The sequence below is a fragment of the Podarcis filfolensis genome (assembly GCF_964270895.1).
Source record: "Podarcis filfolensis genome assembly, chromosome: 7".
Taxonomy (NCBI): domain Eukaryota; kingdom Metazoa; phylum Chordata; class Lepidosauria; order Squamata; family Lacertidae; genus Podarcis; species Podarcis filfolensis.
The window spans coordinates 80,618,108-80,638,725 of NC_139603.1; the positions used below are offsets into that span (position 1 = coordinate 80,618,108).

A 20,618-nucleotide genomic window follows, 5' to 3' on the forward strand; every position below is an offset into this window, starting at 1 on the left:
CCATTGCTCCGCCCACTTTCTGCCCATGGCTCCGCCCACCACAGCATGTGGCCTCAGGCGGTTGTCCAAAATGAAATGTGGCCCCCAAGCTGTAAGAAAAAGCTTCCTCATCCCTACTTTATAATATATATTAGACATTTATGCTGAAAATTGAATTTGCATGTTCCATGCTAGACAACGCCCTCCCACTTCCATCCCTTCTCCACTTTTGGGTTTGATAAACTACTGTAGTAAAAATGGCTATTCAAAAATTAAAATAAAGGAGGAGATAGATATCGCAGGCAAGAATGGCATGCAGTATATAAAAAAGATTTGGTTGTTATTCAGATGCATGTACCTAAGTTTTCTGGTGACGCTTGATCCAAAGAAAGCCTCCCTACTAAACATGACATTACTGCAAAGTGAAAAAGATGTCATTGTGAGTGGTTAATGTTCACTTATGAGAATCTACGTGGCGTTAATTAAATGAGTATGGAAACAGGATTACTGGAGCGTCTGGTCCTTCAGCCCTGACCCAGTTTCTCTTCTCAGGAAGGAAGGCTAAAAATAATCACATTTTTACACTTACACAGTTGCTTGCTATATTGCTATCCTCCTTTTGCAACCCACACCTCATTGAACAAAGGAACACAGATTACATACACAAAATATTGGGAAGAGATGCAACGTTAAGAATAACAGGCGTTGTGACATTGGGTTGTGTTCAGCAGAGGCTTCCCATTACCTCAAAGACTTCTGTTTGCATGAGGAACCTCCCCTACTTCTTTTCCCATGTGCCCCAGCTCTGACCTGGGGGTCAACACAACCCTCTGGAGCAGATTTTGGGGGGCAAGGGGATAGCAGACTGAAGGGAGGGTTCACTGCCCAAGCAGAAGAGGTTTTGTCATGGTGTGCTTTTGGAGCAACTAGCTACCTCCTGAGATATTTGAAATAGCAAGCCATAGCAATGGTTCTGAACCATGATCTCTCTCTTTCTTCATCAGCATGGAAACATCATAACAGAGCGCAGAAAGACAGGGTGAGCCTGCAACTGTCCCATATGGCGATAATTACTCACATGCGGACAGCGCAGTTGGTTAGATCATGGTGCTGATAACACTAAGGTTGCAGGTTTGATCCCTATACTGACTCTACAATTCTATGATTTGAGATACCTTCCCAGCTGAGAACTGGCTGTGTGACTGCGCCAAAAGGTATCCCAGTCACAGATCATCATGTTCTCATTCAAAACACTTTCTCATGCCTGCTGCTGCTTGGAGACTTGGGTTGGACCAAAAGAATTTCTAGCTCCTGTGGAAAGAATCTTTCTACAACAGATGGACTCTTTCTGTTGCTGCAAGGACACCTTTGGACCTAACCACATGCTGTTGATGCAGTAAATGGCTTGTTTTCTAAGCATAAGAATCTATTATTTAACATTGTGCCAATACATCTTACATGAGCTAAAGCAGATCATTGCAAATTGTCTCAGGTCCCATTTGAAAACAGGTTCATGTCAGACACCAAAAAATGAATGGGAAACAGCAGACTAGGGGCTGGTTTTTGTAGCCAATGTGGGAATGGATGGAAATGTGGTCATGGTGCCATAACATTTAGGGCTGCTTACCATATAGGTCACCCTCACCTTGACCAGAAATGTGCACAGGTGACATGAAAATTCCACATCCCATAAGGGCTAGTCCACTTGGTAAGCGCTCTCATGCATTACAGCTGCTATGCTGTATCATGATCTAAGAATCAGTCCTTGACGCTGCTTATGGAAGTGGCCATAAATACATAATAATAAATAATAAAATTTTATGGGCCCGAAGCCGGGCGCAGAGCGGCTAACAACTGTAAAATATACAACATTCTAAAATCATTTCATTATAAAATCAGCTCAGATCAGATTAATGGCAACCATTGGGCTAGAGTTCTGTGAGGATTGCCAAAGGAGGGGGTCAGACTGTGCCTTGGCCAAAGGCCTGGTGGAACAGCTCTGTCTTCCAGGCCCTGCGGAAAGATGTCAAGTCCCGCAAGGTCCTAGTTTCTTCTGACAGAGCATTCCACCAGATCGGGGCCACAGCCGAAAAAGCCTTGGCTCTGGTTGAGGCCAGCCTAACCTCCCTGTGGTCCGGGACCTCCAAGATATTTTTGTTTGAAGACCGTAAGGTCCTCCGTGGGACATACCAGCAGAGGCGGTTCCGTAGGTACGAGGGTCATCTGGAAAGAAATTCAGCAGGTCTGGGGAGAATTTAAATGAGCGATTCTACCTAGAATCTGAAATGGCATTGCCCAGGAAGGTTGGAAGACAAATGTGGTACTATTGATATTGATACGAAGAAGTGGGAGCTGTATCAGAATATTGCAGTATGGAGTGCTTCTGTTCAGGGTTCTCCATTCTGTCCCCTGTGATGTGGTTTCCTATTACTCCACCCCAACAATATCACCTGGCCACTGAGCTTGCTCCATCCTGACTGGGCAGCTTTTTGGAGGGTCTTCAGGTCACTATCCTGCTGAGGCTTCTCACACACCCCCCCTCAATATTCATATTTACTTTACTCAAGGTTCCTCTAAGCCTTCGTTCTCATGCACAAGTGGTGCAGTTTTTCCAGCACTCGGAGAACTGAGATTGCAATTGGCGGCTTTGATTTGTTCTCTTTTGCTTATTAATTTTTCTCACTATGAACATAACAAACAACAATAAATCAATTACGCTGTTGTTCTTTTTGAGAATTATTAGTACGCGCCAATTCATTAAAGCCAGCGCATGTAGCAAATTAAGACCATTCTGATATCAGATCAAAGGTACTGATGTCCCTTTTGCTTAAAATAATTACTGCAACAACAGGTCAAATGCTAATCCGTGATTATGCTACCCAGACAGTCCGTTTTCTGTCATCTGGACAAACAAACAGACTTAGACTACTCAAAACTACTTAGCCCATTACAAACCAGTTAAAAGTCACAATAGTGGGGCTGGATTTGCGTTCCTTTTGAACATACAACATTTGAACATACAACAAATGAATGCACGGCCATAGGAAGCTGAAGATATTGATTACATACCTGGTCCCATCCACTGGCTCTTTCCTTTTGGAGAATTGAAAGCAATGGGAGAAAAGAGGTAGCTGTTAAATTTAGCAGGAAATGCTTTTGGTCCTGCCACCTGACCCATAAGAATCCTACATGTGCTTCTCAGGGGACATATTGGTAAGCGATAACGTTTCTTTATCATGGGGATGTGGAACCTCGTTCCTCTCCAGGTGATGTTGGACTCCAACTGCCATAAGCCCGAGCCAACATGGCCGATGACCAGGGATTATGGGAGTTGTAGTTCAACCAAAGTCAGAGGTTTCCTCACACGTGCCCCCACACCACATATTTCTCCACCCTCCTTCCTAGCGAACACAGTCACTTCCAGTCATGATCGCAGATCACAGTTCAAGGAGGCATTGCAGTCAGGCAAAAGCAGTCTGCGAGGGTGTGGCCTGGGAAGGGGCATGGCCTGGGAAGATTCCCAAGGGCCAGATAGGCCTGGAGGTGCCAGGAAGTTCCCCGCCCCTGGTATGCATACATTACAGGATACACAGTCCTCTCTGCCTGCTCTCAACAAAGCTGCCCCTTTCGTAACGCTCTGGTCTCCTGTTCCATAACCATGAAACAGGCCATGCTGATTGATCTGGGAGGATGTCTCAAAGCAGAAGACTTGCCTGAAATACGGGAATGACACAATTGATTCATAAAATCTCCAAGTGGCAACGAGGTCCAGCCTATTGGGATTAGTAGCATAGTACCTCCAGGCAGCCTAAAGGGACACAAGAGGAGCAACATGGTCAGGAGAAGAGGAACAACTGGGTGCACATGTTGTGCCTACGAGCAAATGCAACTGGTGAACGAATGCTTTTGAGCCTAGGAGCTGGACGATGAGACAAGATGTAAGAGGTGATTTGCCCCGACCCTGACCCAGCCAAGCAGTCCAAGGTTTTAGGGCTCTTTGGGGTCACTAATAATAATAATAATAATAATAATAATAATAATAATAATAATAATACATTTTATTTATACCCCATCCTCCCCAGCCAGAGCCGGGCTCAGGGCGGCTAACACCAATAAAACCACAGTAAAAACATAACGGGGGGGGGGGGGGACCAATTTAAAATACAGGTCAAAATGCAATTTAAAATGCAGTCTCATTTTAAAAGTAGCCAATAAATCGAGACCATAAGGGGAGGGAAACATAAGGGTCAGACTGAGTCCAAACCAAAGGCCAGATAGAACAGCTCTGTCTTGCAGGCCCTGCAGAAAGATGTCAAGTCCCGCAGGCCTATAGTCTCTAGTGACAGAGCGTTTCACCAAGTCGGGGCCAGTGCTGAAAAGGCCCTGGCCCTAGTTGAGACCAATCTAACTACCTTGCGACCTGGGACCTCCAAAATGTTGTCATTTCTGGACCTTAAGGTCCTCCGTGGGGCATACCAGGAGAGGCGGTCCCGTAGGTACATGGGTCCTAGGCCACACGTAGGACAGAGGCACAGGGATCTGTCCAACTCTGTGGACCACAACGTATTATCATTCCATGACATTCTGGTAAGAACATAGGAATATAGGGAGCTCTCCCTTGACCCATTTAGCTCACACTGGTTGGCAGAGGCTCTCTAGGGTTTCAGACAGGCCTCATGCCACTGAACCTGAGAACTTGTGCAAGCTAAGAAGATGCTCTACCACTGCAATCCTGCCCTTTCCACACAAAAACCCAACCCATGACCACTAGGTTCCAAGAGGGGCACTGGTGAGCTTTGTCCCTGCCCCCTCCACCCCAAAAAATGCAAAAGAAGGAAGGCAACTCCTACCCCGCTTTTGCCCTCCAAATACCCCCTTCCCCAAATTTCCCCAAAAGTTCTCATTGGAGAACTTTCAGTCCAGACAGTGATCTTTTCTTCTCGTTAAAGCTGGAAGGGTTTCATAAAGAAATATGTGAAAGGCCAACCCCTCCTCTGCGGCTTCTCTGCCACGAGACCTGGAAGAGGGCAGTTTTCAAAGAGCTGTGAACTGTGTGTGTTTCAAAGAGGGCACGATGAATCCCAACCTGTATGAGTTCCGCTGCAGGCTTTCTTCTTTTCTCAAAATGTTTCTGGCGGTGTTGCTCCTGCACTTTCAGAGCGAGTCCTGAACCCAAAATGCCCTGAAAGCAAAGTTGGGCAAATCATCATCATCGTCATCATCCTGTTGAAAATGGAAAGGTCAGACCGAGGGCAAAACGGGAGACAGCATCTCCCTGGGGTTCGAAAATGGTGGGGAAGTTGGAACCAAGATTGTCCTGGGCAGTGAGAGGTGATGGAGTTAAGGGCAGCATCTCAAAGCTTAAGCCTTTGTTATGATAATAATAATAATTTATTTATACCCCACCCTCCCCAGCCAAGGCCGGGCTCAGGGCGGCTAACAAGCAATAATAAAAATAAGTTGAATGAATACAACTTAAAAACAAAATTAAAATACAATATTAAAATATTGAAACTTTAAAATATTAAAATGCAGCCTCATCACAGGAGGAGAAAGGAAAAGAAAAAAGAAAGAGGGGGAGGGAATCAAATTGACTCAAAGTCAAAGGCCAGGCGGAACAACTCTGTCTTACAGGCCCTGAGGAAAGAAATCAGATCCTGCAGGGCCCTGGTCTCATGAGGCAGAGCGTTCCACCAGGCCGGAGCCAGAGTTGAAAAGGCCCTGGCTCTGGTTGAGGCTAATCTGACTTCCTTAGAGCCCGGGACCTCTAGGGTGTTGCTGTTTATGGATCTGCCCCCTCCACCCCAAAAAATGCAAAAGACCTGTTGAGGTGCTCCTCCCTAGTGGTGGCTGGTGTGTGGGGCAGAAGGCAGAGGAGCCCCCATTGGTGGAACTAGAGCCTCTTCTGAGGAAGGGAGAGGATGCAGTGGATATCTGCATTGGGTGGGGTTTTTTTTGTGGGATGGGGCTTTGATTGGAACACTTGAAATAGCTAGCCCCCTCTAAGGGTCACCAGGAGTGACGTCACCCGCCCCATTGCCAACCTGTTCCCCCACGCCTTCTCTCACGAGGCCACTGGCAGGACTTACAGCTGGGAGAGCAAAGAAGGAAACTCCAACGAGAGAGAATGTTGCTGCTATGAGGCGTCCCTCCCATGTTTTGGGCGTCTTGTCGCCATAGCCGATGGTTGCTAGCGTAATCTGTGGGGAGAAGGTTTGGGACAGTCTGTAAGAAAGACAAATGGGCAAGGACAATGATTTCTTGAACTTTCCAACTCCATAATGCCACTCCTCAGTCCCGTACACACCCTGTGTTTAAGACAGTATTATTTAAACAGGCATGGCTCTTTCTCCCCGCCCGCTTAGCAAAGAATCCTGGGAAATGTAGTTTGTTAAGGTGCCAAGAGTTGTTCCGAGACCCCTGTTTCCCCCCAGAGAGCTACAGTTCTCATAGTTCCCTGTGATGAAAGATTGAATGTTAAACCACTCTAGGAACTGTGACTCTGGAAGGGGTCTGCTAACAAACCTCAGAACCCTTTGTGAGGAGCTCGTCCTGCACTCAAGTAGGACCCTGGCAGAGACACATGCCCAACTGGCATGTTCTCTCCCTCCTGGTCGATCGTTCAGGAACTTCAAAAGCCTTCTTCAGCCCAAACATCACAGTGACTGATGCCAACAGACATCGGCACACTCGGCAGATTCTTCGCAGCTTGCGTAACAGACCTCAGCAACTCAGCATTTTGGCTAATCTACTTTATTTGCATATAAACACACCGTGCACTGCAGCATGGCTCCCTCTCTCTCTAGCATCAGACAGCAAAGAGAAAAAGCAAAGGACAATAGTCCCACTTCACGGAACACAGTAACATAAACATCCTGTCTCCGTCACTTCCCACTCTGTGGAGTCAAAACATACACCGTCATGTGAAATACAACAATCCCATGACTGCAATCACAGAGCAGGAATTCTAACACCCTTAACTACAGTTCCCAGAATCTTTTGGGAGAATCTGCAACTATTTAAAGTGGTATGATGCTGCTTTAAATGTTGTGAGGATGGGGCCTCCATGGCTGCATCTTTTCAAGTTGGACTTCGCTTTACTTGACGGCCTCCACCATTTCCCCCATGCATGTGCAATAACATTTTCAATTAACTCAGAAGGTGTTGCAGGAAACACTTTTTGGTTCTTTTAAGGTACAGGTGGGCAACCTGTGGCTAGCCCCCAACCTCATTTTATGTATCTCCCCATCTCTGGTTTTCATTCCACCCAATGCCAGCATGCGGCCCCTGACAGGTTACTCCAAGGGGATCTGGCCCTCAGCAAGTTAAAGGTTTCCCAGCCCTGTTTGAAGAGACTGGAATTGGATGCTGCAAGCTTCCATCATCCTCCCTTCCTTTTCACAATGCAACCCAAGCTGAATAACAGCTAGCATTAAAATGCTAAAGGACCCCAGAACATTCAGACGAACCACCCCAAAGCAACCTCAGTCAGCATAACCCCTGTGGATACTGACCAGTCCCCACCAAAGGGCATCGGCATAAGTTTCAAACTCCCTTTTTTCCTTCCCTTCCTCGTTTTTTTCAGGCACATCTTTCTCCACCAGGTAAACCAGGAATGAGGAGAGGATAAGGGTCAGGAACCCGATGTACCAGGCAGTGATGAGTTCCTAAGAGGGAAATGCACTGCTGTAAGACAGAAAGCAAAGTTCCTGACTGGGCCAGGTCTTGGCCTCAGACCATGACATTCCTAGTTCAGGAGACCCAGTAGTTATTGCTCACCAGGGCGAGATGGTTTGAGCATATAATAGGGTTGCCATACAGCCGGAATTTCCCGGACATATCCAAATTACTGCAGCCACAAGCAGTTTCTGGGCAGAAATCAGCAAAATGTCAGGGAAAATCTGGCAGCCCATGTAGGCAGTGTCGTTTTTGCCGATTTTCCTCAGAAATAGCTCCAAAAAAATGTCATTTTTTTGTCCAGATTTTTTCTGTCCAGATTTTCACTTTTTGAAATATGGCAGTCCTACCATATAACACCAATTATGGCCTGTGTCAGGTGATATGTGGGTGGTTGCCGAGATAAGAGCCCGGGATTCCAGCGTGTCTTTACAAGATTTATTAAGTCCAAAACTATGTACAGTACGGAGCTCTTGAAAGCATGTCTGCCTCAGTCGCTATCAGTTGCCGGAAGTGGCTCACCACTGTTCCCCCTCCAGCAGAGAAACTTCCTGAGACCCCCCCCTTTCCTCCTCTCCTTACATGAAAACCTAAGCACCGGAGGCTGCTCCTTTCTCTCTACTATAGCAGCCTTTGGATCTCCCTCCCTCTCATTTTCTGTGTTTCCTGACAGCTCCTCCACCTCTCCCTCTGATGAAGTGCAGCTGCTCATCAAAGGAGGCGGCTCTCTGTACATTCCGGTCTCTCCCCCCTTCTCTGCCAACTGATCCCTGACAGCCTGGCTGCCAATTAGTTTCTGGGCCCAACTCGAAGTGCTGGTTTTGACCGAAACAGCCTTCAATGCCTCAGGACCGCAGTACTTCAAAGACCACCTCTCCCCGTATAAACTGACCCAGACCCTGCCTTCATAGTCTGAGGCCCTTCTTGTTCCAGCCACACAGTCCTTTCTTACTTTGCTGTGTGCACAAATGGCAGAGCCCAGGAGTTTCCAGGTTCCTCCTCTTCTGTCCATCCGCAACATTCGCAGGATCTGAAGGAAACGGAGGCTTCTCAGCGACGTGGCCAGGACGTTGCCCTGGTTGCCAACAGCCACTACCGGCACAGAGGCGATCAGTACAAAGATATCTGTGGAGCAAAAAATTAAAATTAAAGTAAGATCTTGCTCAGATAAGGAAGAAAACCTGTCTTGTCTCCTTAAAAAACAGAGATGGGAAGGTTTGAGCACTTTACAAGAACCTCAAGAACGAAGTAGATACAGGTACAAGAATTGGTAGATATTGAAAGCCTTGGGAGTGAGGAATCGCTTTTCGTGGTTTGTTTGACCCAGTCCCCAACCCTGCTGGACCCTTCAAAGCAATAGGGAACCACAAAGGAAAGGGAACCTGCAATGGAAAGGCTTGTGGTTAAAAAAAAGAAAAGGTAAAGGACCCCTGGATGGTTTGTTGTTGTTTAGTCATTTAGTCGCGTCCGACTCTTTGTGACTCCATGGACCAGAGCACGCCAGGCACTCCTGTTTTCCACCGCCTCCCCCAGTTTGGTCAAACTCATGTTGGTAGCTTCAAGAACACTGTCAAACCATCTCGTCCTCTGTCATCCCCTTCTCCCTGTGCCCTCAATCTTTCCCAACATCAGAGTCTTCTCCAGGGAGTCTTCTCTTCTCATGTGGTGGCCCAAGTATTGGAGCTTCAGCTTCAGGATCTGTCCTTCCAGTGAGCACTCAGGGCTGATTTCCTTAACAATGGATAGGTTTGATCTTCTTGCAGTCCATGGATGGTTAAGTCCAATCAAAGGCGACTGGGGTTGTGGCTCTCATCTCACTTTGAGGCCGAGGGAGCCGGCGTTTGTCCATAGACAGCTTTCCAGGTCATGTAACCTAAACCTCTAAACTACTTCTGGTGCAATGGGACACCGTGATGGAAACCAGAGCACACAGAAATGCCATTTACCATCCCACCGCAGCAATACCTATTTATCTACTTGCACTGGAGTGCTTTCGAACTGCTAGGTCAGCAGGAGCTTGGACAGAGCAATGGGAGCTCATACCGTCACCGGGATTCGAACCGCCGACCTTCTGATCAGCAGGCCCAAGAGGCTCAGTGGTTTAGATCACACCGCCACCCGCATCCCCTGGAAAGGATTGTACTTACCCAACATACACAAAGGTTTCCGGGCAAACTTCAACCTCCCTCGCCATCCTTTGTACCGACAGCAGCAGCCGGCAGCCCAGATCCTTAAGGCAAACTCTGCTCCAAAGATGAAAATGGCAAAGGTTTCCTATGCAGAATGGGAAACAAGTAACAAAAAAACATATATTACCAAATGCACACATCGCAGGGTCGCAAAAAGTCATAGCTTCTGAAAGAAATCATTGGAAGGAGAAATTTGCTGACAGCAAGTAAGGTCAGGTAGGGATGGGAAAACCTTGGGCTGGGGGGGGAGGTGCCCCCCTATCTGGCCCGTAGGACTTTCTCCAGGCCATACAACATCCCAAGTCACAACACTCATGACCCCTGCTTTGCATCCTCTAGAACAGCCTTTCTCATCCTGTGGGTCCCCAGATGTTGTTGAACTACAACTCCCATCACTGCTAGCTGCAAGGCCAGAGCTCAGGGATCATGGGAGTTGAAGTCCAACAACATCTGGGGACCCACAGGTTGAGAACCGCTGCTCTAGAATGATGGTTCTCAAACTTTTATTCTCTGGGCCACACTTTCAGAATTAAAATTTGTTCACAGCACACTGAATTTTTTTATTGGAAAACAAAAAGTAACTCCTAGCAGTGCTTGATTTATAACATGGAACACGGCTACTTTATAATATGGTTGTGGGACATCCAGCGAGTATAAAATAATGCAGCTACATAAGAACATCAATCATTCCCAAAATATAATTATAAATGAGCCTCTTATATGTGTACCTTAAGTATGCATACAGACTCCATGAGAGGTGTGAGTTTACTTTTGCCATGCAATCTCATTTATATTAGGTCCATTTTGGGAGAAACTCCCATCTCCTAATCAGCACAAAGAAACCTTTCTCTTTTCTGATCTTTCATGATTGTCAGAGTTGAAAATCCCTGTTCCCAACAATATGTCGTGGAGAACTGTAGAGGAATGGCCAATGCTCTTGAAGAGAGCTGTGAACACTGCTTTTGATTGGTTGATCAATCAATAGATGAGAGATAGAGAGATGATGATGATAGATAGATATAGATAGATAGATAGATAGATGATAGATGATAGATAGACAGATGATTGATAGATACTGTAGATAGATGATATATTAGATAGATGATAGATAGATGATAGATAGATAGATAGATAGATAGATAGATAGATAGATAGATAGACAGGCAGATGGTAGATAGATAGATGATAGATAGATGATAGATGATATAGATAGATATAGATAGATAGATGATAGATATAGAGATAGATGATTGATATAGAGATGATAGATGATAGATAGATAGATAGATAGATAGATAGATAGATAGATGATAGATAGATAGATAGATGATAGATAGATAGATAGATAGATAGATAGATAGATAGATAGATGATAGATAGATAGATAGATGATAGATATAGATGATAGATAGATATAGATATAGATAGATAGATAGATAGATAGATGATAGATAGATATAGATAGATAGATATAGATAGATAGATGATAGATAGATAGATAGATAGATAGATAGATGATAGATAGATAGATAGATGATAGATAGATAGAGATAGATAGATACATAGATAGATAGATAGATAGATAGATAGATAGATAGATAGATGATAGATAGATAGATGATGATGATAGATAGATATAGATAGATAGATAGATAGATAGATAGATGATATAGATAGATAGATGATAGATAGATAGATAGATAGATAGACAGATAGATAGATAGATAGATGACTGATAGATAGATGATAGATAGATAGATAGATATAGATAGATAGATAGATGATAGATAGATAGATGATAGATAGATAGATGATAGATAGATATAGATAGATGATAGATAGATAGATAGATATAGATGATAGATAGATAGATGATAGATAGATAGATAGATAGATAGATAGATATACATAGATGCTACACTTCACTGAAATGATTAAATGTTTCTATTATTGCCCTTGAATCTTCCTTGGAGGTCTTTCAGCAGAGGTTAGATGGCCATCTGTCATGGAAGCTTTAGCTGAGTTTCCTGCATTGCAGGGGCTTGGACTCAATGACCCTTGAGGTTCCTTCCACCTTTACAATCCTATGATTTTCCTGCCTCACCTGTGTGGTGTGCCACACCTTTGAGAACCCATGAAACCTATGTCATTTTATTCATTCATTCAGACCCCACCTATTTCGCTGATGGGACTCAAGGCGGCTGACTTGTTAACCTATAAGGTGCCACCCAGGAGAGGCTTGCAGAGCTGGGAGACATTGTTCACTCGGCATCCCAACAGGGATGTTGCTGCCTGTAACTGAGAGGAGGAAAGGCAAGGCAGCAGAAAGGTTGGCATGATGTGGGTGCAGTGTTGGAACCATCAGGTTGGCTTGAATGCTGGAATGACACTGTTCTTCCCACTGCCTTGCCCCTTCTGCTCTATCTCTCTGTTCCTGACAGCCACGCCCACATTGGGAAGCCAGGTGAGCAACGATGGCCACCCTCCAGTGGCTGCTGGCACCATCTGCACCAATAGTAGAATAAGTCAGTATCCTCTCCCTTTCCACCCCAGGTAAACACCTGAACTTACCAACAGCAGAAGCCAGTTTCCTGAAACAGTTTCGTATTCCTTGAATGTTGTCAGAACAGCTAAAATCAAGCAACCCAGGACTATCAGAAACCTAGAAGAAGAGATATAGATAAAAAAAGGGAAACGGAACATTAGGAGATGTTCATTCAGTGTGTAGTCCTCTAGAAGTCTCTTGTTCCAAGAATGTAGGGTGCCTTTGATTTGGGATGCAAAGGCAATTAAAGGGATTGGCCTGCCTGCAAAACAAGTGGGCATTCACTGCCCAGGAGATTCCCACAAGCCAGGCACTCAATTCTTTCCCCAAGGAAATGGGTCACTTCACAGACAGGAGTAGCCCTGGAAACAGTCTTCCCTGTTGATCTTAACACCCAGGCAGGTCAATGTGAGAGTTCGCACATGAAGATGATGTACAGATGGTACATGACACCAGTGCAGTTAGGGAAGATGTACAAAACTAGTTCAAATATATGTTGGAAGTGTAAGGAAAAGGAGGGGACATTTTATCATATGTGGTGGGATTGTAAGGTAATTTTTAAAAATTGGGAAATGATATACAACAAATTGAAGAAAATGTTCCATTTAACATTTGTTAAAAAACCTGAAGCATTTTTGTTAGGGATTGTAGGGAAAGATCTGCCAAAAAAGCTGAAAAACATCTTCATGTATGTGACAACGGCCGCGAGAGTTTTAATAGCAAAAGGATGGAAGACTGAAGAAACCCCAACTAAAGAATCATGGCAAGAAAAATTGATGGACTATGCAGAAATGGCAAAACTGACATACAAGCTACGGGACACGGATAACTGTGACTTTAAAGATGAATGGGAACCCTTTACAAGGTATTTGAAGACACAACAAAGCAAACTGGACTCACTGGCTGGCTTTGAATAAACATTCACAAACTTTTTATTGATAATAATCAGCTAAATAGTTTGAGGATCCATACAACTGGGGAACATGCAGAAAACCATTTTTAGAGAAATCAAAGACTGGAACTGAGGGAAGTCGGGTGGGGGTGGGTGGGTTCTGTGGGGGGAGGGAGGAGGAGGGAGGAAAAATGAGGGAAAATAAGGAAAATATGTCTCTGGATAATATGTTTTGTTTTAATTTTGAATTTAAAAAGTTTTTTTAAAAAACAACAATATGAGAGTTCGCATTCCTTCGGCTATAGATCTGAAATTTTGATCTAGCACTATAGAATTGTGCCAGTATAGAACACCAATGTCATTTCAAAACATCCCTCATTATGCCATACTTTCTTCATGCATGGGCTCTAGTGGTCAGTAATAGCCATTTGAGTGTTCACCCATCGATTTGTATATCTATGGAAAAAGAGAATGATGCTTGTAGGAAAAGGGGGGGGGCAAGAGAGAGAGATTTGTGAATCTTTAGACATCCTCCTTCTCCAGTCCACACAAGGAAAAGAGGAAGTGCTGTGCTTTGTCCACAGGGAGGCAGCAAATGTCTATGCACTTAAGGAACAAAGTGATTTTCCAGCTCTGTCTGCCTTAGCCAAGAAAAGAAATAAAAGATAAGGGAGGGGGGGAGTATCAAATCCAAAGAATTACAAAGAATGTTTTTTAAAAAGTAACTTTCAGCTAAACCTGCTGATCTCCCATTTTTGCTGGTCAACATTTTAAATCGAGAACCATAATTGTTTTAAATCCAATTAATAAAGGTATTAAAAATATATTTCTTCTGCCACTTGCTTAGCCAATCCACCACAGAGCTTTCCCAACTAAATAAAAGCAAGAGTAACGAAATTGCAAAACATAAAAAAGGAAAAAATAAAAAAGGGAAGGAAATATTGCAAGAAAGACTATAAGGAGAATTATTAGTTAATGATAATTAAGAGCAATAGAGAAATTAAGAAATGCAGAATAAGTGATAAAGAGCAAAAAATCATCAGAGGTGTTGACGGAAGTCTAAAACATTGTATAAGATAAGAAGTTATGTTATATGATTGTTTGAAATGATATGTTAAAAAAACCAATAAAAATGTATATATATATAAAAGAGAACCATAATTGTTTTGACCTCCTTATGATCCATCTACATGTTATGACTGTTTGTTGTGGAGCCACGATCACCCCACCTTAATGTGGCTGATGCATGGGGGGGGGTGTTGGAAATTTGGGGGGCAACACACGAGCACACTGCCCACTCTGAAGCTCCTTGTGGTTGATGAGTACAATTATTCCATCAGGAACTACTTCCAAAATGACATTACATCATCATTGCTCCTGACGGCTGTTATTATTGTTATTTTTTTCCTTCCAGTAGCACCTTAAAGACCAACTAAGTTAGTTCTTGGTATGAGCTTTCGTGTGCATGCACACTTCTTCAGATACTTCTTCAGATGGTATCTGAAGAAGTGTGCATGCACACGAAAGCTCATACCAAGAACTAACTTAGTTGGTCTTTAAGGTGCTACTGGAAGGAAAAAAATTTTTTTTGTTTTGACTATGGCAGACCAACATGGCTACCTATCTGTAACTGGAATTATTGTTATTGTTGTTCAGATGCCACCCTTCTTTTTCAGCGGAGGGAGTTCTGACCTCAAGAAGGAACTTCAGAGACAGTTAATCTCCCCCACCCCAATCCCTGAATTTTGCTGGGAGTATTGGCCCTCCCATCAAAAATTCAAGCCAAAATCTTTTGGCTCAGGATGAAAGAACCTCTGTACATCAGTCGTAACATATATAGCTGGCCATTATATGGATTGCCACTATTGCTTGGTGAGTTTCCAAAAGCGCTGCTAACTGATCAGGCAAAATGCAGCAATCCAACTCTGGCCCTGTAGTTATCTGTGGGCTAATTTCCCAATTTTTCTGTCTGGGAAAAACCCAGGAATTTGACCATGTGGGCAGACTTTGAGGATGCAAAAAGTCAGTAGCATCATATTGTACTCTATGGGTGCCATGGCCCCAATTGCCAGCAGCTCAGACACAGAGAGTGGGGGATTAGTGGAGCAGATTGAGGAGACAACCCCTGAGTCCGCAATAACCCATGACTGTAGTCCTCATCCTTAGTCACACTGGAGGACTGTCATTTTCACTCAACAGACCCACGCCTCACAGATCCCGTTTGCTGAACCAGGAAAATACGGTGGGTGAGAAAATATGAAGAGGCCACAGAGTGCTGGGCTGACTCTTTAAGGCTTTGCAGTCCTCAAAAAGTGGATGGAGCTAGAGTCAAGTCCAGAAAATACGAAGGGGCTCAGTTGGGACTGAGCTTTCATTGGAACAACATCTTTGCTTGCTGAGCCCTGTCCATGGTTCTGAAAAGCGTGCATCAAGCTGCTTTTGTTTAATAATAATAAGAATAAATTTAGTTACAGATAGGTAGCCGTGTTGGTCTGCCATAGTCAAAACAAAAAAAAAATTTTTCTTTCCAGTAGCACCTTAAAGACCAACTAAGTTAGTTCTTGGTATACCACCCTCCCCAGCCAAAGCCGGGCTCAGAGCAGCTAAAATCATACAAGTAAGACAATGCATAAAAACAAGCAATTAATAAATTAAGATACATCCCACAATTAATTCAAAAAAATTAAAATTAAAACTGGACAAGTGGCAATCTTCAGGTTAAAATTGAAGGCGGTTACCAACTGTTTGCACTGATATTATAAGCACCTATGAGCAGGCTGGGAACCTCCTTCATGCTTGTTCGTGTACAAGGAGAAAATGAGTCAGACTGAACCCTGACCAAAGGCCTGGCGGAACTAATGGGAGGTAAGGTCTGAAACTCAAGCACCACTTGTTGGTTTCCTGCTCATCTTTCCCTCCATCCCTAACTGCTTGCTGGACCAGCATCGTCTCAACCTATTCACAGGCTCCACCTTGTGAGAACCAAGCAATGAGCATGCTTAGATTACGTACCTGTTATGTACTGAGTTGAATAGGATCCAAATTGCAGCAGTCTGATTGGTCCTAGAACAATAGGAATCAGAATGCAGCAGTCTGATTGGTCCTAGAACAATAGGATTCAGAATGCAGCAGTCTGATTGGTCCTAGAACAATAGGATTTAGAATGCAGCAGTCTGATTGGTCCTAGAACAATAGGATTCAGAATGCAGCAGTCTGATTGGTCCTAGAACAATAGAATCCAGAATGCAGCAGTCTGACTGGCCCACAGGAGCCACCCAATCCCACTCCAGGTGGAAGTGAATCCGCAACCTGATTGGCCTACAGGAGAATCCCGGAATTAGCCAATGACGTGGGGCCCATTGTGTAAATAATGTATATAAAGCAGACAGTTCGGGGAAACTTCCATTCCTCACTACTCTGAGCTGAATAAAGAGCATGAAATCCACACTCGACTCCCGAGTATTTTTCAGTACCCATCACATGCAAGCTAGAGTGCCAAATTGTTGAGCCAAGTGGCAGCATGTCATTTCCAGCTTGCTCCCTAGAATCACAAGAACTCTAGATTTGGAAGTGCCTTAGAGGGTCACATAGCCCTACGCTCTGCAATGCAGGCAAGACTGTCAGACTGGTTCCTTCACAGATGATCTCCACAAGTTCTGTTGATCTGAAGGAAGGGTGTGTGGGTCTCACAACAGCACTGGTGAGGTGGCTGGTGTGGCCATGTGGAGTCTGCTCTCCCACCCACTTCCTTCCCATAGCCTTGCCTCCTTCTCACTGCCACAAGCTCTTCTCACTGACCACACCCAACTATGAGAACTTTAGGAGCTGGTGATGATATTTCTATACCATGATCAAGAGCAAAGAAACTTCTCATACAATGACAACGATCACCAAGATTCTTTGCACATTGTAGCTTCTCCCCATTTTACCATCAGGTGGGGGCGCTATGCTTTGCAGTAGTCTCTTCCCATCCTCATGTCATTTTTAATTTGTACACCACCTTTCTATCTTAAACTGTGCTCAGGGCAGTTTACAACCCATTGGAATGACAAGATGCAGGAAAAAAGCCACACAGCCACCTGTCCTGCTCTGGTCCTGCATAGAAGTCTGGGGAGCAAGGAAGGCTGGTTATATCAGTACCATGGACAGCTCTTAGTGAACAACCAGTCATATAGCCAATGGCGATTACACTGTCAACCACTAAACAGCAACAGAAGAACACAACCCAAGAGAAAACTAAAACATACCGACTTTCAGAACTGCAAATTATCAAATACTAAAATGATGTAGTTACCACAAATCACTTAAAAAACAAAAACAAAAACCCTTGTCAGTTGACACTATTAAGTCAAAAAAGTAGTCTGCAACATTCTATTTGCTAGAGCATAAAAAACTACCCAATAGATAACAAACCTCTCTCCATCAGATAATTTTGAAATCATCCTAATTACCTTCTTAAAAAGAAAAAAGAAACTCTGTAAAGTATATAGGAATATAGCCCAAGGGAAATGAAGAGTGATAAAGAGAACATTAAACTGCACAATGTCTTCAAACTGGTCTGATTCACAAAAGACAAGAAAGTGGTCATTAGTTGGCCTGTTAAATAATTTACTGGTCAGATATGGGATAGTTTGAAACGTGAGCTGAGTAAAAGAAAGAAATATAGTAGATGATAGATAGATATAGATATAGATATAGATATAGATATAGATATAGATATAGATATAGATATAGAGATAGAGATAGAGATAGAGATGATAGAGATAGAGATAGAGATAGAGAGATAGATAGATGATAGATAGATAGATAGATAGATATAGATAGATAGATAGATAGACAGATAGATAGATAGATATAGATATTCCCACAGATTAAAAAATTGGATTTAATTTGTATCTACCAAACTGGACCTCTTCATATATTCAAAGTTCATTTTGGCATCTTCAGTAAAAATTACATTGCAGATCTTATGCTAAAAAATATGATGAGATAACATTTGAGCAAATTGCCCTGATGAGAGATGGAGATTGTTAAATCTCCTAGAAAAGGAGGGCTTTAACTGGGGTGATTTAGTAAAAATGCCCTGCACGTGAGTGGCAACCATCAGCTTTCCTGGGTAAACAGAGGCTGTATGGCCATCTGTTAGGGATCCTTTAGCTGTGATTCCTGCACAGCAGGGGTTGGACTAGATGACCCTTGGGTGCCTTCCAACCCTACAATTCTATGTGTCAAAGACAGCAGCTGCATTTGGGTTGTGATCTCCCTCCTGCAATCTCTCTTTTTTTAAAAAAGTAATATTTATTAAAGGTTTAAGGGTTACAGAAAGGAAAAAAGGAAAAAACAAAGTTAAACAAAACAAAACAATACATTGCAATCTCAACACGGGGAACCCAATCACCATTTCTCATCCGGCTTCCATCTGCTGACTTCCAACATCCTTGTCTCTATTTGCTAAACTCTTCAAATGAGCCCAGGCACACTGTTTCAGATTTCACAGCAAGATTACAAGCTCCATTTGTCTGATATCGTCAATATTAAATGGCAAAAAAGGCGGCACAAATGCATTTTTCATGGTCCTTTTCTTCTTCTTTTTATCCATGCCTGGCAAATATGATAGCAATGCAATCAACACAGGCTATTGCACACAAACAAATCTCTCTCTCTCTCTCTCTCTCTCTCTCTCTCTCTCTCTCTCTCTCTTAAAAAAGCAACAGGATTTGTGCATTTGGCATGCACACCTAGACCCATTTGATTGATTGTGACAATGTCACTCGGGCTGCAAAACCAGTTAGTCAGGAGCTCCCAGGGAGTAAGCTCATGTGGTCTAAAATATGGAGGGAGCTATCCCTTTTTCCGAGTCCCTTCAGCGCCCACCAGCATAAGTTTTCTATACCTCCTGTGTAAGTTCTGGACCCACCAGCCCTCTTCATGCATCCATAAAGGAAAAGAGACTGTCAATGCCCATTCTCCACACTTAGGATTCCCAGCAACCATCATTCAGAAGTTTACTGCCTCCAACATAGGAAGTAGCACTGAAAGAGTTTCACTTGGTTTGTCTTCTTGTGAGAATTCTAAGGTCTCAAATATGAATTAAATGTTCACAAATGTACAAGGCAAACACATACATAACTACATAAACCACGTGTCTGAAATAGTACAGGAGAGCAATCCTGAAGCCATTTTGACTCTCCCAATGACCTCAGATATTCCTGTCTTTTTGCTTAAGGCTGCATTTTTGTATGAATGGGGTGAGCCTGCAACCTGGATTCAAGTTAACCATCAGACTGCCCAGGTAATGCAATCAGTGACCATTACCAGGTATCCTGTAGACCGCCTCCTTCTGTGATGTATGTATGATGTTTCAGGGGGGTGGTCTTGGGTTATAGGGTGGGAAATTTCAAAAGTCTATATAAGGGCTTGCACACCATGGTTCTGAGTTCGTCCTCCCTCCTGCATGTGGTGAGTGAGGACCCTGTTGCAACAGTTTAATAAAGATCAGGCTTACTAGCTGCTTTGCTTCTCAATATACTCTGGTTAGCCTCTGTTATTTTCTCCTACTGATAGGGGGCCCACTTAAGGACTCTATACAGGCTCTTGGATACCCCATAAGGGAAAAGGAGCAGTTTCTTTTTTCTTATAACAGTCTTACCAGCAGCCTTACAAGGTGGATCAGTTCTATCCTCCCTCTGCTGCCGTTGTGGGGATGAGCGGAGCTTGCAGAAGGCCGACTGGGAAATTCATGATGGAGGTGAGATTTGCACCAAGGACTTGCATCTGATTTGTAGCTCTGTGCCACACATTCGGCAATTATTCATTTTTCTGAATGTGAATTGCGAGCGATGGATGTGCAGCTGATGATTCATGCCCTTCCTGAAGGTGAACTTTGGATTAGCCACGCGCCGCTTTTCACGTCACCGGGACTCTGATTTACAATTCAGCAACATAAACCCGTGTCTTGTACCTGTGTAAAAACGTCTCCCATCCTATATTTCCGTAAGTAATTAATCAGCATCAGAGAAGCTGGAACAAGCATCTGTAAACAAGCAATATTTCAGAAGAAGTCTGAAGTTGAAATCTTCGGAGGAGACTATCAGCCTCCTCCAGAGCTGCTTTGATTATATTCCTGAAACATTTCGCTGGGGTGGGCAACAATGATTTCCAACAGAATATACAACACTTCTATTCACTCTGCTGACATGTTAATATTTCAAAGGGCATTCTTCCTCTTTAACGTGACATTTGCAAATGCGGACAGTTTTATCAAACTTCCAACAGAGAGTATTATTGCTAGGCTGCTTTATTAATTTTGTAGTCTAAATTCCCACTAAATCTTGTC

General features: G+C 43.6%; 1 protein-coding gene across 2 annotated transcripts in view; it reads right to left on the reverse strand.

The window, feature by feature from the left end:
• The window catches only part of KCNQ3 (potassium voltage-gated channel subfamily Q member 3), a 146,994-nt gene that overhangs the window by 13,665 nt on the left and 112,711 nt on the right, over positions 1-20,618 (reverse strand). Inside the window, exons 2-10 of one of the 2 annotated variants that reach the window (XM_083621960.1) lie at positions 12,417-12,507; positions 9,804-9,930; positions 8,609-8,781; positions 7,494-7,646; positions 6,069-6,179; positions 5,066-5,161; positions 3,693-3,787; positions 3,049-3,072; positions 338-394 (exon numbers count right to left, since the gene is read on the reverse strand). In XM_083621960.1, the coding sequence (XP_083478086.1) occupies positions 338-394; positions 3,049-3,072; positions 3,693-3,787; positions 5,066-5,161; positions 6,069-6,179; positions 7,494-7,646; positions 8,609-8,781; positions 9,804-9,930; positions 12,417-12,507 (927 nt within the window). The remainder of the gene's footprint in view (positions 1-337; positions 395-3,048; positions 3,073-3,692; positions 3,788-5,065; positions 5,162-6,068; positions 6,180-7,493; positions 7,647-8,608; positions 8,782-9,803; positions 9,931-12,416; positions 12,508-20,618) is intronic. The other variant, XM_083621961.1, reaches the window with a different exon arrangement.